This window comes from Cervus elaphus, chromosome 5 (assembly GCF_910594005.1).
Source record: "Cervus elaphus chromosome 5, mCerEla1.1, whole genome shotgun sequence".
Lineage (NCBI taxonomy): Eukaryota > Metazoa > Chordata > Mammalia > Artiodactyla > Cervidae > Cervus > Cervus elaphus.
The window spans coordinates 100,786,906-100,806,408 of record NC_057819.1 but is presented as its reverse complement, the minus strand read 5'-3'; the positions used below and the strand labels follow the sequence as shown (position 1 = coordinate 100,806,408).

The window sequence follows — 19,503 nt, the reverse complement described above, 5'->3', positions numbered from 1 at the left end:
GGCGGTCCAGTGGTTAAGACTCTGTGCTTCCAATGCAGGGGGCACAGTTGGATCCCTGGTTGGGGAACCAAGATCACACATGTGGCCCAAAATAAAAACCGACCCAGGACATGCAAAATGTTGGTGGGGTCGGGGTGTGCTGGAGGGCTGCCTGGAGGAGCTGCCACCTCAAATCCTCCCTCGGCTGTCAGTCCCTCTCAGGGGATGTCTCCACTGGAGAAAATTGTGTTGCCTAAAGTCATGCCTCTTCCAGGGGCAGCTCACATCCAATCAGACGGTTCTAGGCCCTGGGGACAAAAATAGCACTTTGATTCTGATGGGAGAGAGACAGTCAACAAGATAAACCCCTGAAATAGAAGCCAGTAGTGTGTCTGACAGGGACTCTGCCGTGGAGGAAAATAAGCAGGAAGGTGAGCGGGTGAGCCTGGGGAGGGGGCAGGATTTGTCAGTGAGGGTGACAGGGACGGTTCCTGAGGGGGAACTGGATGGTCCTTAATCAGGGGGCCAGTGAGTAAACACCTTAAGAGTATGAAAGGGGGGGCGGGGTGTCGTATCACGACTTCCATTCTCGCTCCCCAAGTTTTCCTTGCCTCTAGCAGTTCAGGGAGGTAACTCAGCCTCGCGGGCGACGTGGGGCCCTGAGGGGCGGCCTGGAGCGCACCCCGCAGGCCCCAGCCCGGGAGCCTCCCGCACCTGCGCACGTCCCGCAGGTGTGTGCGGCGGAGGAGGCTCCGTGGGACGTGGCAGGTGCGCCCCACAGGTGCGCAGCCCCCGCCCCCGAGGTGCCGCGTCCTCCGGGCGGGGCCACTTCCGGGCCGGTGGCCGGACGTGGGGGCGGGGGCGGCCGTTGACCCGGTGACCGCGGCGCCGCCGGAGGCTGGAGGCGCCCTGCGGCTCGCTCCCCCGCCTCCCTCCGGGGGACAGGACGCGGCGGCCGCCGCCCGCCCGGGTCTGAGGGAGCCGGGCAGCCATGAGCGCCAACCCCCAGTGGGACATCAGCAGGGCGCTGAGGGTAGCCAGGCTCTTTCACCTGGTGTGTGGAGTCCGGGATGCCTGCGTGACCCCGTTCCTGACCCTCTACCTGCGACAGCTGGGCCTGGCCGCGCCCTGGGTGGGCATCCTCATGGGAATCAAGCACCTCATCGCGGCCTCCTGGGCTCCTTTCTGTGCCTTCCTGGCCAGAAGCCACCAGAAGCGGAGGGTGCTCCTGACAGCCTCGCTGCTGGGCTCGGCGGGGGCCAGCCTGTTTATGGTCCTGGTGCCGCCCCTGGACAGAGACCCAGGGGACCGCCGGTGTAATGGAAGCCACAGCTTGACCGCCGAGGGCCCACCACCGGGGGTCGCACTAACTGTGATTGTCACCTTGGCCTCAGAGCCAGCCTCCAACTCCGCAGCAGGGGTGCTCAGCCTCCCACGGGAGAGGAGTTCTGAGGTCGCTGGAACCCGTGGCTTCGGAGAAGGGCCTGGGGAAAGTGGCCAAGAACCTTTCAGTTATCCACCGACCTCCTCCTTGGGCTCCACCCAAGGAGCCAGGAACAGACCCGGAGTTCTCCATCCTGACACTCCAGGAGTGACAGGTTCTCCCCGCAAAGGTGCTTTTAGAGTGGTCAGTCCGCCACTCCCTCTGTTTGCTGGGGGCACGGCGCTGGCAAGTCCAGCCAACCAGTCAGCAGCCAAGGGGGACGGCAGAGACCTTGGCCTCTCCTTGGAAGGGCTGCAGTGGACTTTCATCCTCTCGCTGGGCTCCGTGGTGTTCTGGGAGCTGCTGACGTCCCCTCTGGAGCAGGTGGCTGACGACAGCCTCTACGAATACTTGGATTTCGTGGACGCCACCGACCGCTACAGAAGCCTATGGGTGTGGAGGCTGCTGGGCACATCAGTCGGCGTGTGTGGCATCGCGGCTTTGGTGGGGCCGCTGGACTGTTTCCTGGCGGCCAGTGGCCCTCAAGGCGTGGTGCACTTCTATGGCTACTCCCTGGTCAGCGCCCTGGCTTTACTGGTGAGCATCGTCTTTCCCGTCCCTGTCTGCCGGCGGCAGGAGCCCAGCTACAGGACAGTCAAAGCCCTGTCCCTAGTGGTCGGCGACCCCCACCTCACCATCCTGGCCCTCACCATCTTCTTGACAGGAGGTGCCACCAGCGCGGTGCAGAACTTCCTTTTCTGGCAGATGAAAGACCACGGGAGCAGCGAGCTGATCATGGGTTTCTCGGTGGCCCTGGGCCTGCTGGGGGAAATTCTGCTTCATCCTTTCAAAGCTCCGCTGCTTAGGAAGCTGTCCAGGGTGGGCACAGTGGGGCTGGGGCTGGGCTGCCTGGCGGGGCAGCTGCTGTATTACTCATTTCTCTGGAGCTGGTGGTCCGTGCTGCCCGCTCAGATCTTGAGCGCCCTCAGCCACGGGGCTCTGTGGTGGGCAGTCACCACCTCCATAGAGCACCTGGCCACTCCTGGAACAGAGAGACCCCTGAGCGCCCTGTTCCGAGGCCACGTTTGTGAGAGTGGGGCCAGCCTGGGCAGCTTTGTGGGGGGCTTCGTGGTGATGCGCTTCAGCCTGCCTGTGCTCTACCAGGCCTGCTGCGTCCTCCTGTTGCTCTGGCTGGCCTTGTTCCTGTCCATCCAGCCCAGACTGCCCCAGGAGCGGAAAATCAACTACTCCAAGCTGCTGGCTGTGGAGGCCAGTGACACAAGTGACTCTGAGCAGGGGACCGAACGGGACTGGCTAGTGAAGGCCATGAGGGAGGACCACTCTGACTGGAGGGGCTGAGAGACAGAGCCCGGATGCACACTGGTCCGGGAAGGAGCCGGATGGATGGACAAGACTCAGTCTGCTGAGGGCAAAGCCCACGAGTCCCGCAGGGCTGCAGGAAGCCCTGGGAGAGAGAAGCATGTCTGTGCTGAAGCTCCACGGGGTCATTTCACTGCATGATTTTCTTTACTTTTGTAGTAAAAGGAGATTCATCTTTTGGCCATTCAATCTTTTGAAAATAATGGTGCAAGAATACATTTGCTATAAAACAAAAAATGTTCCCTCTGTAGTCACTCTGTTGGTGATGGGGTTTGGAAAAGCTTTGCATGGTTTGTTGTTGATTTCAGCTGTGGCTGAAGTGCTCAGATGAAGCTGATGGGGCCGGGAAGGCGATGGGACCTGCAGGATTCAGTTGGCAGAGGAGGCCACGACTTTGGTAAGTCACGTGCATTCCTGTAGATCCTAAGGCATGAGCCCTATCCTATAGGGCAGGTCAGGATGGTAATGAAACCAAAACTCTTCTCTTTGCCTGTCTCTCTCTGCATTGATATACAAGTGCCATACTCACACCCAGATACTTAAGTCTCCAATAAGAGAAGGTGATGGGAAGTGTAATGTGTATTGGATGGATGTGGAGGTGAATAGGTTTTCATTCTTTCTCTCCAGTGTGTGTGTCACCAGGAGTAGGATCCTAAACTTGTCTCCCATATTTTGGTCAGAGCAAAAGTCATTTCACGTCCTTTGGACCCAATTTTGCAGACTCTACCACGTAAGAGCACGTGGAGATTTTTTGCATCTTCTTTGATGAGGGTGCGGCAGCCTCCTTACGGCCAGGATGCTACAGATGGTCTATACTACCCCCAGAGCCAGGATGCTACAGGTGGTCCACATGCTACCTGTGCCATTGGACCGCCCACAACAGCCTTATGAATCAATCAGAATCATCCACTGCATCTTTTAAAAATTTTACTTGACTACATCAGGTCTTAGGATCGGTACACAGGATCTTCAGTGTTCATTGGGACATGTGGAATCTTTTAGTTGCAGCATGTGGGATCTAGTTCCCCGACCAGGGATCGAACCCAGGCCCCCTGCATTGGGAGTGCTGTCATCTTAGCCACTGGATCACCAGGGAAGTTCCTAGAATGTACCCTTTTATGTCCAATTCCTTGCATTCAGCATAATTGCAATGGTTTCTGACACTAGCTACTGCTAGTAGCTAGTGAAGTCACACTGCAGGTTAAGAAGCACACAGCTGCCCTCAATTCAGACACCAGCCACAAATTTGGGGGTCCTCAGGATCACTCTCACTTCTGACCAACTGGCTACAAAATTTGGGGTTCCTACTTTCCTCCTCAGGTTCAATAATTCACTAGAATGACTCCCAGAACCTAGGAAAGCACTGCATGAATGATTACAGTTTTACTGTAGACAAAAGATACAATTCAGAACAGCCAAGAGAAGAGACTCATAGGGTGAGGTTCAGAGAGTCCCAAAGGTGAAGTGGCCAAGTCCTGTCCCCATGGAATCAGGACCCCTCACCTCTGAGCACACCAATATCCACTGGGGAGACTCCAGCATCTGTGGTTTTTACCAGGACTCCATTATAGCTGCATGGTTCATTGAGTCATTTAGCCACTGTCCACTTCCCAGAAATCAGGCTGATGTCACAGGACTCAAAGCCCCAAACTTCTCTTCCAGCTGTGGTTGGTCTATCTGGCATGGCAGCTTTCTGAGTCATCTTATTAGCATTAGGGTCCCTCATTTGTCACTCCATTAACATAAGTCAGAGGCCCGTCCTGAGTCATCTCATTAGCATAAACCAGGGCCTATCTTTAGTTACTTCATTAACATAAACCAGGGGCCCTCCCAGAGCCACCTCATTACCATAAATACAGGTGTGGTCCAGAGAGACCCACCAAGAGTAACAATGACACTCATACCTTAGGAAATTTCAAGAATTTAGAGGCTGTCTTCCAGAAACCAGAAATAAAGGCCAGCTGGCAGGCCCAACAGAAAACATCGATACACAGGGATCAAGACAAGTCAAGCTGAATGTCAAGTGAGAAGTTCAAATAGTATTTCAGGAAGAGCAGGGTAGGCATGATGGTTGAGTGCAGGGAGAAAAAGGAATGGAGATGATCAAATAGGCTTGCATATTGAAGGAATGATCAAGTCACAAAGACTTAGACCCAAGATGTATGACTTTTACTCTAGAAAAGCCATTCAATCAGTTCAGCTTCATACCGTTAAAAGTAAATGAAATTCTTAGCTGGCAGCCAGCCTCGTGGCTATCAGAGATACTGAGTTCTAGCACATGTTTGTTCCAGCTCAGAGGAAAGTGAAAATTGGAGGAGCCATTAACCTTTCTGCCCAGGCTGACTTAAACCATCATTTCCCAGGGGAGTTTTACAGAACACTTGATTTTAGCGGGATGGGGGGTGGGGGGTAGGGGCATTAAAAAAGAATTCTGGGCTAAACAATTTAAGAAATGACGTAAATGATGTCACCTCTTAGAAACTTATAATACATATGAGCATTTAAAGACTCTGGAAAGCCCCGTAGCCAACAAATTTGTTTAGCTTTGTCGGCCCTGTAATTCCCCTGACGTAACAGATACCACAACCTGCTTCAAGGTGCACAGATCACTACCTTGCAGAACTAGTGTTCCCTAGAGGGTACTTGGGAAACACCAGTTTTGGTAGTTTTCTGTGTGACCTTTTGTTTTTTTCCCAACAATTTTGTTTATTTTTGGGTGTGCTGGGTCTTCGTTGCTGCGTGGACTCTTCTCTAGTTTCAGCGAGCAGGGGCTACTCTCTAGTTGTAGTGCTCTGGCTTCTCATTGCAGTGGCTTTTCTTGTTGCAGAGCACAGGCTCTAGGGTATATGGGCTTCAATAGTTGCGGCTCCCGGGTTCTAGAGCACAGGCTTAATAGTTGTGGCATGTGGGCTTAGCTGCTCCCAGGCATGTTGTATCTTCCTAGACCAGGGATTGAACCTGTTTTCCCTTCATTGGTAGGCAGATTCTTTACCACTGAGCCACCAAGGAAGTGAGCTTTTGGACTCAGGGAGAAATCTGGGCCCCAACCTGAGTGGCAAAAATCTGGGGTATCCATGCTAAGACAAAGCCATCTCATTAAGTCAGAGCATCCACTCATTTTACAGGTGAAGCAATTAAGGCTCAGAAGGTTAAAATTCAAAACCAGCCTTCCAGCCTCCAGAATTGTGAGAAAACATCTATGGTTTAAACCACCCAGCCCATGGTGTTTTATTATGGCAGCTGGAGAAAACTAATACAGTATGCAAAGGAGTGTCAGAGATGGAATCAATAATATAGCTCCTGGTTATTGATTAATAATAAAGTAGAGGTCAGAGAAGAAGGAGGTACCAAGGATCATGGATGACTTTGCAATTCTGAACCCAGGTGATGAGGGAAAAGGTCTGTAGAAATGGCAGAGTCCAGAGTGATAGAAAACCAGCGCCTAAATCATAAAAATGGAAGACAATATAGCAAAAACACTCCTAGGCCTGCCAGCTCCCTTCTACAACAGATGACTGTCACTGAGCCCAGGGATACGGCTGTTTAGTGATACTTGTGATGTGGGGCAGAGCAGAAGGCATTCATAATATCCAAAGGCTTTTCCAGAGCTAAGTTCAGGAAACCTGACTCTCTTTTCAGCTCTGTTAGGGAAATAGCTTGGAGACATGAGTTTGGACTGGATTGAAGGTCATCTGGATCCTGGCAGTCTGTGGTCTGTGATGGGAGGGTGATGTGGTGAGGTGGCTTCTGCTACAGAAGCAAAGCTTAACATATGACCCCTCGGGCAAATCACTTACCTGTTGGTCTCATCTTCCAAGTCTGAAAAACAAGATCTTGATCTCTATGATCTTTTAAGTTGTGCCATCTGATGACATGATCCCTTCCTTTGAGCCAACGTCACGCTGCTTTGGCCCTTCTTACCCAGCAAAGCTGCATGGTGTCCTGGAACCCAAGGGATGTGGGTTCTGGATGTTTATTTTCATTTCTGAGTCTGGCAAGGAGCCCCTGGTCTGCTGTGCAGCTTGGCCACATGGAGCCCCAAGCCCCAGCCCTAGATGACCCCCCTGCCCTCAGAGCCAGGGTCCCAGGGCATGAACCCAAAGGCAGTCCCTGGGGGCTAGAACTGCATGCCTATGGGTAGGGGATCCAGGGCAGGGGTTTGGGGGGGCAGGTCTGAGATGTAAGGGGGAGGCCCAAGCAGGCATCTTCAGTGCAGGAAACTTCATCCTTGGTTTGTTTGTTCAGTCGTCAAGTCATGTCCAACTCTTTGCAACCCAGCACGCCAGGCTTCCCTGTCCCTCACCATCTCCCAGAGTTTGCCCAAGTTCATGTCCATTGATGCCATCCAACCATCTCATCCTCTGTCATCTCCATAGCCTCCTGTCCTCAATCCTTCCCAGCATCAGGGTCTTTTCCACTGAGTTGGCTCTTTGCATCAGGTAGTCAAAGTAGTGGAGCTTCAGCATCAGTCCTTCCAATGAGTGTTCAGGGTTAATTTCCTTTACAACCGACTGGTCCTTGCTGTCCAAGCGACTCTCAAGAGTCTTCGCCAGCACCCCAGTTTGAAAGCATCAATTCTTGGCCCTCTGCCTTCTTTATGGTCCAGCTCTCACATCTGTACATGACTACTGGAAAGACCATAGCCTTGTCTATACTAATGTCATCGAAATTCTAGCTTTGCACCATCATAGGCTGCAGCCCCAGGCTCCTGTGTCACCTCTGCCCTGTGCAAGGGGCGAGGGCATCCTCTCAGGCCAGAGAGGCCATTTTCTAGCTCCACATGGAGTATGTGCAAGAGGTGTAGGCCGAGGGCCATAAGCGGAGGGCTGCTGACCCAAACCAAGACTAGAAGTGAGGGGGAGGGGGTCAGCGCACAGTTCAGAAGTATTCCACCAGGGGGCACCAAACTCACGGGGAAATGCCTCCACTGGCTTCCTTGGGCAAACCCAGTCCCAGCTCGTCCCAAAGCTCCAACTCAGGGTGAGGCCGGCTTCCTGAGGACCCTGTAGCTCCTGGAGCTGGAAAGACAGAAAAAAAAAACCCGAGCATCAGGTGCCACTGCTGCTGTCACTGATACTGAGCTAGCTCTGAGTGAGACAGGACACCTCCAGGAGACGGGGTGCAAACACAGGTACCAGCAGCGCTGCCAGCCCAGAGCAGCCCCACAGTTATCTCTTCCTGAGACAGGCTACCCTTCTGTTCCTTCAGCCTTGATCAGGGTGGGCGACAGTCAGTGTTAAGTGTGACAGAAACAGGGCAAGCAGCTGCATGGCCCACTTGAAGATCCAAGGGTTCATATCTAGAATATAGAAAGAACTATATTTAGAAAGATGGTAACGATAACCCTATATGCAAAACAGAAAAAGAGACACAGAAGTACAGAACAGACTTTTGAACTCTGTGGGAGAAGGTGAGGGTGGGATGTTTCGAAAGAACAGCATGTATATTATCTATGGTGAAACAGATCACCAGCCCAGGTGGGATGCATGAGACAAGTGCTCGGGCCTGGTGCACTGGGAAGACCCAGAGGGATCAGGTGGAGAGGGAGGTGGGAGGGGGGATCGGGATGGGGAATACGTGTAACTCTATGGCTGATTCATATCAATGTATGACAAAACCCACTGAAATGTTGTGAAGTAATTAGCCTCCAACTAATAAAAAAAAAAGAAAGAACTAGAACAACAAAATCAAACAACCTGATTAGAAACATAGGCAAAGGACTCAAATAGACATTTTGCCTTAGACTATATACAAGTGGCCAACAAGTACCCTAAAAGATGCTTTACTTCAATAACCATTTCGTAGTTGTTCAGTCGCCCAGTCGTGTTCAACTCTTCGCAACCCCATGGACTGCAGCACGCCAGGCCTCTCTGTCCCTCACTATCTCCCAGAGTTTGCCCAAGTTCATGTCCATTGCGTCTGTGTTGCCGTCCAACCATCTCATCCTCTGTCGCCCTCTTCTCCGTCTCCAACAACCATTCAGTCAGTCAGTCAGTTCAGTCGCTTAGTCACATCCGACTCTTTGCAACCCCATGAACCGCAGCACGACAGGCCTCCCTGTCCATCACCAACTCCCAGAGTCCACCCAAACTCATGTCCATCGAGTCAGTAATGTCATCCAGCCTTCTCATCCTCTGTCATCCCCTTCTCCTCCTGCCCCCAACCCCTCCCAGCATCAGGGTCTTTTCCAATAACCATTAGGGAAATGCAAACTGAAACGTGAGACACCGCTTCATATGCATTAGGATGGCTGCTATTAAAAATAAAGCAAAAACGAGAAAACCCAGACAATAGCAAGTGTTGACAAAGATGTGGAGAAATTGAAACCCTTGTGCCCTGTTGAGGGAAACAAAAAATGCTGCCTTTTTCTGAACATAGGTCCGGTGAGGAAGCCTGATGTAGCTGTACCAGCACCTGCACAGAACAACTGCCTCACCTTTTTCTCATTTCCAATCACCTTTCCCCACGCTCCGCGTGCCTCAAACCACCCTGCTTTTTCATCCTGTAAATATCCCCAAGGCCCTGGCCTTCCAGGAGGTGGATCTGAGGTAAGTTGTCCCATCTCCTGGCTTGTCTGCCTCCTAAACAGACCCTTTCTCTGTAGCAAACCTCAGCATCCCAGGCTCACTGCACATTGGGCAGACGAACCTGGCTTGCTGACAACATGAGGTCCTTCCCATGGTCAGACTCTTTTTTTTTTTTTTCAATTATTTTTATTAGTTGGAGGCTAATTACTTCGCAACATTGCAGTGGGTTTTGTCATACATTGACATGAATCAGCCATGGAGTTACATGTATTCCCCATCCCGATCCCCCCTCCCACCCCCCCCCACCCGATTCCCCTGGGTCCTCCCAGTGCACCTGGCCTGAGCACCTGTCTCATGCATCCCACCCCATGGTCAGACTCTTACAGACAGAAAGTAGATGGTTGTTACCAGGGCTGGGGGCCGGGGGAAATGGGAGGTGTCGTTTCATGGGCATGGTGTTTTATTTTTCCAAGGTGAAAGAGGATGGAGGTTGGTTGCACAACTACGTGAATGGATTTATTTCTCCTGAACTGTACACTTACACATGTTTAAGGTGGTCAATTGTATGTTTTACCACAATTTTTTTTTAGTAAAAGAGGCAGGTCTAAAGGAGGAAGAATCTGTCTCCTCTTGAGTTTGGCTCTGGGAGTTGAGGTTTCTGAGATGAACAGTAGGTTCTCAATTCTGCTCCTGTAGCGCTAAGAGAGCTTGAGGTTGCCCTGGGGTAGGAGGGCCGCTGCCTCCTTCCTTCAGCAAAGAGCTGCTCCTTCGCTCTTCAGCTACTAAAAACACTGGTGGTCCAGTGTTTAAGGCCTTGTGCTTTCACTTCGGGGGCTGGAGGTTTGATTACCTGATAGGGGAAGTTGTGGATGCTCACGACAGGGCCAAAAAAAGACTTAGCAAGGCCTAAGCAATTGTAGGGCCCGGAGGGTTGTTCTCCACCCTGCAAGGAATTTGAACTGTTTGGGAAATGGAAGGATTTTTGGGGAACTCACAAGCTGGCGATGCTCATCTCCAGGCTGTGAGCCAGGATGAAGAATCATACCTTGCATTTTCAAAAGTGAATTCCTCCTGAGACTTTCAAGCTGTGGTCTATGACCTTCGTTCCAACTATAATTTTAGCCAAGGTTAAATTGGAGCGTTTGAAGCTCTCAGTTCATATTTCCACAGTATCCTTTTACCAGTGTTTTATCTGGTGTCATTTTTTTCTCTTCTTTTAAAAAATTTTTTATTTTAAATTGCAGTATAGCTGATTTATGATGTTGTGTTAGTTTCAGGTGTATAGCAAAGTGATTCAGTTTTATGTACCCATTTTTTTTTCAGGTTCTTTTCCCATATAGGTTATTGTGTGTGTGCTCAGTTGCTCAGTCTTGTCCAGCTCTTTGTGACCCCATGGACTGTAGCCCACCAGGCTCCTCTGTCCATGGGATTTCCCAGGCAAGAATACTGAAGTGGGTTGCCATTCCCTTCTCCAGGGGATCTTCCTGACGCAGGGACCAAATCCAGGTCTCCTGTGTTGCAGGCAGATTCTTTACCATCTGAGCCACCAGGGAAGACCCTTATATATAGCAGTATATATATGTTAATCCCAACCTCCTAATTTATGCCCCACCCCCCCACCACTGTTTCCTTTGGTAACCATAAATTTGTTTTCTAAGGCTGTGAGTTTGATTTGTAAAAAGCTCACTTGCATCATTTTTTAAGGATTCTACATATAAGTTATGTAATACCTATCTTTCTCCATCTGACTTAGTATGATAATCTCTAGGTCCTTCCATGTTGCTGCAAATGGCATTATTTCATTCTTTTTTATGGCTGAGCAATATTCCATTGTATATATGTACCACATCTTCTTTATCCATTCATCTTCTGATGGACATTTAGGTTGCTTCCATGTCTTGGCTACTGTAAATAGTGCTGCTGTGAACATGGAGGGGGCATGTATTTTTTTTGAATTACGGTTTTCTGTGGATATATGTCCAGGAGTAAGATTGCTGGATCTTATAGTAGCTTTCTTTTAGTTTTTCAAGGAACCTCCATACTGTTCTCCACAGCAGAAGCACCAACTTGCAGCCTTAAGATAACAAGCACAGGCAAAAAAAATCCCACACTTAGCTGAACAGGGCTTTTTTGCTTAGTTACTCTTTTCTGTAGTTTGTATTTAATGTTTCTGAAGGACCTGTGTTTGGTTTTGTTAATTTTGTCCACTGTTTTGCTCTCTTTTCATTTCTCCCATTATTTTTATTGCCTTCCTCCTTCTTTCTGTGGGTTCACTATGTTGCTGCCTTTTTTTTCCCCCTAACTTCTTGAGTTACACACTAACACCTTTTATTCCCAGTGTTTCTTGCTTTCCAATAAATGTAGTCAAGGTTTTAATTTCCCTTATGTGCTGCTTTAGTATAAATTTGGACATTGTAATTCAGCACAAACCTTAGCATTGTAATTCAGTTCTAAGTATTTCATAATTTCCCTTGTCATTTCCTCTTCAGCCCAAAAATAATTCTAATTTTTTCCTAGGAATATGAGATTTTTAAGAGTTCTCCTTTTATTCAATCCTAACTGTATTCATTATGGTTGGAAAATGTAGCCAGTGTCATTCTTTGTAATTTGTGGAGATTTTCTTTGTTGGGTCAGTATAAAGAGTTATGTGTGTACATATATTTTATTTTAAGGTTATTAGCTGTGTTAGTCAAATATTCTATCTTGCTTATCTTTGATGTGCTTGATGTATCCTATTCTGAAAGAGTTGTGATACCATCTCCAAATGTAACTGTTGATGCATTCATTTCCCTCATTTTTTCATTCATTTATTTATTTAAGTATAGTTAATATATAAGTTTTGGGTGTATAACATATATAGTGATTCACATTTTTTTAAGGTTAGACTTCATTTGTAGTTATTATAAAATATTGGTTATATTCCACATGTTGTACAATATATCCCTGTAGCTTATATTATACATAATAGTTTTTATGTCTTAATTCCCTACTCCTATTTTTCTCCTCCCCATTTTCCCCATTTTAGTTGTTTTTTGCTTTATATATTTTGAGGACATATTGCTGGGCGTGTATATGTTTATGATGTTATTTCTTCTTCTTTTTCTGGTCATACTGCACAGCTTGTGGGCCCTCAGTTCCCCGACCAGGAACTGAGCCCAGATCATGGCAGTGAAAGCCCAGAATCCTAACCACTAGGCAACCAGGGAATTCCCTGTTGTTTCTCCTTAATTTATTTTTTTCTTTATTAGCATATAGCATCTCTATTTTCCCTTTGTTAATTTTTACCTTAAATTCATTTTTTTCTTCTGATATTAAAATTGCTACTGTGGAATTCTTTCTTTTTTAATGTGCCAGAATTTTTTTTCCAATTTTGCTTTAACAATCTCTTATTTAAAAAAAAAAACACATTATTGCATGTTGATTTTAGAGTCAGTCAGAGAGTCTCTGTATTTTGATTTGTGAGTTTAATTTATCCTCATTTATATTTATTAATGTTGTGTTAGGGCTTCCGTCTACTGTCTCATTTTGTGTTTTCTGTTTACTATATTTTCTTTCTACTCCTTTGCATCTTTGGAATGGTTCCCAATGCCCTTTCTTCAGTGAGAAAGTTTGGATTTTCTACTTTCCATTGGCAAAATCAAATTATTCTGTAGAAAATAATACATTTCATTTACACGCTTCTCATGGTTAACCCTAGCTTATCATGATCCTTACTTATGTTTATTCTTGCCCCGGTCAACTTCTTTTTAACATTTTATTTATTTATTGCTGAGCTGAGTCTTCGTTGCTTTGCTTGGGCTTCCTGTAGTTGCAGTGAGTTGACTTCTCATTGCAGCTGGCCTCTCTTGTTGTGGAGCACGGGCTGTGGCTTAGTTACTCCATAGCATGTGGAATCTTCCTGGACCAGGGATTGAACTGGTATCCCCTGCATCAGCAGGTGGATTCTTATCCACTGCACCACCAGGGAAGCCTCCCTGTCAACTTCTTAACAAATCTATGTGTTTCCTTAAAAAGGACAAGCTCTCTAGCATGATTTCAGCAGCCTCCAGTGTTTCCTCCCTTTGTCAGTTCCTCATGCCCCTTCCCCAGCCACACTTCTAGTACACAGTTTTATTTCTGAATTAGCTGGGTTTTTTTATTTATTTAATATATATAATTATTTATTTATATAACTTGCGTATCTCATTGCTTCATCCTCAATTCAATTCATTTCCCATATTCCTGAGGCACCTTTTTTTTTTTTTTAATGCTTTCTAGGGAGATCAACTTCTGGAATAGTGAAGTGTGCTTCTTGGTGAACCACTCTCCCACAAAAACATCAAAAACACTGACAATACAACTAAAGCCAACCATTTTAGAACTCTAAGAATGTACCAACGCCACTGACTGAACTGAAAATTATCTATCCAAGAGAAACTCCTGAACCTCAACAAGACAGTGGTCCGTGGCCTTTTAACTTGGGGCTATTCCTGTCCTCTCTCCCTCCCCAGCTTGCTGGCCCAGTAGCCTTGAAAAGTTAGCAGTCTCAAAGCTGATGGAGAAGACCGATTTCTTGTGGAGCTCTGTTAAAGGCACATTCCTAGAGTATAGTCCGTGTGTGCGCGCTGCGTGCTAAGTCGCTTCGGTCGTGTCTCTTTGTGACCCTGTGGACTGTAGCCTGTCAGGCTCCATGGGATTCTCCAGTCAAGAATGCTGGAGTGGGTTGCCATGCCCTCCTCCAGGGAATCTTCTGGACCCAGGGATTGAACCCGTGTCTCATGTCGCCTGCATTGGCAGGCGGGTTCTTTACCACCTGGGAAGCCCCAGAGCACAGTCAGTATTTTGTCCAAATTAGAAGCTACCGGAAAATCTCCATTCCCAAGGTGTTATGGCTATTTGATGTAACTCACAGCTCGTGGGGTGGGGTGGGGGCGGTGAGGGTGGTATTTCTAGGACATCACCCAAAACAATAGTGATCTGCTAGTCATTTCTCAGTTGCCTAGGGTTGTGATTTTGGTTGGAACAAACAAAAGCCTGGCCAACAACAACAACAGTTTTAAAGTAAGCCCCAGAGAACTAGAAAACCACAGGGAACTTTGCAAAGCTCCACCATGTCCCTAGGGATCTAGAAGACTGTGCACATCTACATGGTTAGGAAAGACCTTTGGGAAAAGGCTGCAGATACTCACCTCTGACTGACCTTCAGGCCTCGTGTACTCAGGAAGTGAAAGCTAAGTCTGTTTAGTAAAGCTTGAATGTGTGTCTTCAGACATAGACTGTCCTCATCAGAGGGTAAAAGATGTATAAGCAAGGCATTTAGGAAATCTTTAGAGTTTCGTGGCTTACCACTACATTATACTGAACCAGGACTGAAACCTAGGAAATCGGACTCTGAAATAAGAAGTTAAAGAAGGTGGGAGATGGGGATAAGTGGGTAACAGAACTCAAGGGCTACACACTTCAGAGAATATGTGTGTGTGTCGCTCAGTCATGTCTGAATCTCTGTGACCTCATGGACTGTAGCCCACTAGGCTCCTCTGTCCATGGGATTTCCCAGGCAGGAATATGGATTGGGTAGTCTTTCCCTGTTCCAGGGGATCTTCCTGACCCAGGGATCGAACCTGCATCTCCCTGCGGCTCCTGAATTACAGTCAGATTCTTTACTGCTGAGCCACTGGGGAAGCTCTCATCCAAGGAAAGGAATAAATAAAAATGAATAAAGCCTTGGAGATCTATGGGGTATCATTGAGCATACCAGCATACATGTAAAAGAAGTCCCAGAGGAGAAGAGCAAAATAAAGAATACTTTAAAAAAAATTACGGCTAAACTCTTCCCAAACTTTAAACTTTTTATTTTGTTTTGGGGTATAGCCGGTTAACAATGTTGTGATAGCTTCAAGTGAACAGCAAGGGACTCAACTATACATATACGAGTGTCCATTCTCCCCCAAAGCCCCCTTCCATCCAGACTGCCACATAACTTTGAGCAGAGTTCCTTATGCTCTACGGTAGGTCCTTGTTGGTTATCCATACAATCTTCCCAAATTTGAGGAAAAGAATATTTCGTTGTACTGTGTCTAGGTGTGGGTGTTTTTTGTTTTTGTTGCTTTTCTTTCTTAGAGATGAGATTTTTTTCAATTTGAGGTCTCTTCTGGACATTTTTAAAATTTTTTGGTCACATTATGCAATATGTGGGATTTTAGTTCCCCAACCAGGGATTCAGGAAATCAGTCCTGAATATTCAATGGAAGGACTGATGCTGAAACTCGAATATTTTGGCCACCTGATTCAAAGAACTGACTCACTAGAAAAGACCCTGATGCTAGGAAAGATTGAGAGCAGGAGGAGAAGGGAACGACAGAGGATGAGATGGTTGGATGGCATCACCGACTCGATGGACATGAGTTGGAGCAAGCTCTGAGTTGATGATGGACAGGGAAGCCTGGCATGCTGCAGTCCGTGGGGTCACAAAGAGTCGGACATGACTGAGCAACTGAACTGAATTGAACCAGGGATTGAACCCATGTCCCCCATGTTGGGAGAATGGAGTCTTAACCACTGGACCGCCAGGGAAGTCTCTCCTTTGGACATTCTTGGTCTTTTTTTTTTTTTTCAAATATTTCATCCCTCCCTATTTTTTTCTTCTTAAGAAATTTTCATTATTACTTTAGATTTTTCTATTTTTTTTAACCTCAATCCTCTGTATATTAGCTCTTATTCTTAATCTCTTTCTGATGCCTTCTGAGAGATTTGCTAAAAATGGTCTTCCTCCTACTAGTTGTTCTTTGTCTACATCCACCTGCTATTCAGTGCATCCATTAAATATTTCACTCAGTTTTCAAATCCAGTATATTGTTTGAATTTGTTCATCTTTTATGCTGGCCTCTTGCTTTGGATTTCCGGTATCTTCCCTCCTCTCTCCGAGAATATTTGTTTTATTTATTTATTTTAAAATAATTTTACTTACTTATTTATTTTTGGCTGTACTGGGTCTTTGTTACTACGTGGGCTTTTCACTAATCACGGGCTACTCTCTAGTTGCAGTGTGCGGGCTTCTCCTTGCGGCAGCTCCTCTTGTTGCAGAGCACGGGCTTTAGGGCACTCTGGCTATAGTAGTTGCGGCACATGGGCTTCGTTGCTCCACAGCATGTAGGAGCTTCCTAGACGAGGGACTGAACCCATGTCTCCTGCACTGGAAGGTGGAAACTTTACCACTGAGCCACCAGGGAAGCCCCACTTGTTATATTTACTTTAAATGCTTATTCCTTTGATCCATTAGTTCTGTTTCCTTTGATACAGGTTCTTCTGTCCATTCCCTTTCTTTTATAACAGTTACCCTCCTCAGACGTCTCAGTATTTTTCCCTCCTGAACTCATGTGTCCTTGGAACCACCAACGACCTTGGCTCACAGTGTGTGTCCTTGGGCAGTCAGAGAGTCTGTCTGAAAGCAACCACTCCACTTTCCCTCTCCCAACCAGGCAATGTGATTTCTCAGTGAATCTTCCAGAACCTCCTCCCCAGACACTTTCTTTTCTAGGGGCTGCCTCCCTCTCGCAACTCCCCATCCCTTGGAAGAGGGAGCATTCAAGTGTGTCCAGCTTGGACGCCCCTATATCTGCTCCAGTGCTGCCTCGCTATTCCAGGCTAGGATCACGTTGACATGGGCTCATGCTATTTTCTTGCCATACAGTGAAAGTAGAGTGCACAGTGATTTTCCCCAGAGCAACGTGAAGGAGAGAAATGGCATGGTCCGGGTCCTGTTTTATGGTATCTGGCCCTCTTCTGCTCTAGACTACCATTGTTGTTGTTTAGTCTCTCGGTGGTGTCGGACTCTGTGACTCCATGGACTGTAGTCCACCAGGCTCCTCTGTCCATGGGATTTCTCAGGCAGAATACTGGATGGATTGCCATTTCCTTCTCCAGGGGATCTTCCCGACCCAGGGATCAAACCCACGTCTCCTGCATTGGCAGACAGATTCTTTACCACTGAGCCACCAGGGAAGTCCAGACTCTGATTAGAGAGAGAAAGAGAGAAAGAGAGAGATCCAACCTCTTTCAGTTTTCCCAGGGTTTTCTTATTAGTTTTTGTGTTCAGTGCAGGTGTCCATCAACTTCCCTCCCACCACTGCAGCATCTCCGGACAAGACCAAAGATTAGCCCCTGGTGTGCAATCTCATGGAAACCTGAGGTCAGCTTCATTTGGTGTTACTGAAGATGAAGCTTAATCTCCAAGTCTCCATTCTTTTCTTCTCTGTAATGAGAAGTTTGGAATAGATGATCTCAGGTTGTCCTCGCTCTAAAATTCTGTGATTCCATGTGGTACACGCAGAGGCGGCAGGTAAGAGACATTGAGATATTTTAAGACCACTCAGTTTCCAAGGAAATAAAGAGACATTTTTAGGGGGGGACACCCAACAAGAAAGAGAGTTATTAACAAAAATGAATGTCAAGTTAGAGGGTGGAATGTCAATCAAGTTTCAAGGAAGGAGAAGAGATTGTTGGCAGAGAAAGAGATGTCACAAGAGAAAGAGAAAAACCACTGATTGGAAAGAGGCTTGGAGAAGAAATCAGCAAGTGTTGAGAATGACAAATGCAATTAGCCCACCATGGGAGCAGATGCCATCTTTTCTTTCTAATTTATTATTAAACATTTCTGACTTACCAACATACTACGCAGAATAATATAATAAAGTCTTGTGTCCCCGGTGCCCAATCTAAAACATTACTCATGACCAATATATAGTAACCTCTCCACCATCACCGAGAGGTAGTCGGCATTACCCTGTTCACGGTTTATCATTCTCAGTAGTTCTTTATGCTTTTACTGCATATATATGTACTCAAGGGCAATATTTCATCTTCAGAGAAATCCGGTTTCATGCTTAAAGACGGAAGTGTGGGGACTTCCTTGGTGGCCCAGTGGTTAATACTGCCTTTCAATGCGGGGGTTGCAAGTTTGGTCACTGTTCGGGAAGCTAAGATCTCACATGCCTTGAGGCCAGAAAAACCAAAGCATAAAACAGAAGCAATATTGGAACAAATTTAATAAAGACTTTAAAAATGGTTCACATCAAAAAAGTCTTTAAAAAAAGACAGACATATGACAGTATTGAAATAGTTATTTGAAGTAAAAAAAAAAAAAATGTGTTAGAACTGGAGTCTCAGGCGAAAATAATGGAATAGTTGGAATAACTTGGATCAGAGCACAAGAAGCTTCTTCCTGCTCATCAGATTTTCCCAAGGTGATGACATGGTGACTGGCAGAAGCTCCGAAGATAGACAGCATCGGTCAGCTTCCTGATGGAGAGAGCTGCCACTCCTAGAACATCAATGTCAGGAGGAAAGGGACAGTTTCTGCTGCTACCCAGCAGAGCTGTTAGTCTGGACCACTGGGAGTTCACTTCTCAGAAACACCAGTGTTGAGAAGTCAGACATCAGAATGCAGCAGGGAGTCATTTACAACATCCAGGACAAGTCTCACAGCAGGCTGAGGTTTGGGGCCAGGCGCCAAGGTCAGAGCTGGCCCATGACCAGTCACTGAGATGAATACCACCAAGGTTCTGCATTATCCTTTCCCTGTAAGAGGCCCTTGAAAGTGCTTCTGAAGGGGCCTGTCACCCTCAGGCTCAGCAGACTGCCAACACGGAATAACAGAATCATTCCGTGCAAAGATGGCTGGGGTCGGGGGGCCACTGGCCTTGCACAATCCTACTAGTGACAACCCACCTGGGCCATCTGTAGACAATCCAGCCTTGCCGGGTACATGACTCAGCTCTAAACCCCCCACCACTGCAAACAGATTAAAAATGCACTCCATCAACACGAAGTGTAATTTTCATCGACACTAAATATAATTTGGGGGGGGGGGGAGTGAGAGGATTTTTGTAAATATACTTTTGAAATTTTGGTCTATGAATAACTCATTTAATTCGTGATTTGCTTTGATTTTCTTCCAAAACTCTGTGAATAATTGGGAATTCTTGAGAAACGAGGAAATCAAATCCACAGATTACTTTCAAATGTGTGAAATGCTGTATGAATGCTAAAATTAACAATTCATGGAGTTGGAATACTCTGTTTGTATGCATTTAATTAAAACATTTATTCTTCATTTTGTGGTTTCCTTTCTGTATTCTAGAGCCAATAATCATTTCCAGGGTTCAGACATAGTTGTAAGCTCTTGAAAAGCTCATAGGCCCTGGGCCCACAGGGCCT

At 47.0% G+C, this 19,503-nt stretch overlaps 1 protein-coding gene across 1 annotated transcript; it reads left to right on the top strand.

The window, feature by feature from the left end:
• MFSD6L (major facilitator superfamily domain containing 6 like) lies at positions 1-3,019 on the top strand. Its single transcript, XM_043903817.1, has one exon. It carries the CDS (start codon positions 971-973, stop codon positions 2,759-2,761), a length of 1,791 nt encoding a protein of 596 aa, XP_043759752.1. The 5' UTR covers positions 1-970; the 3' UTR covers positions 2,762-3,019.
• Positions 3,020-19,503: the final 16,484 nt, after the last annotated feature.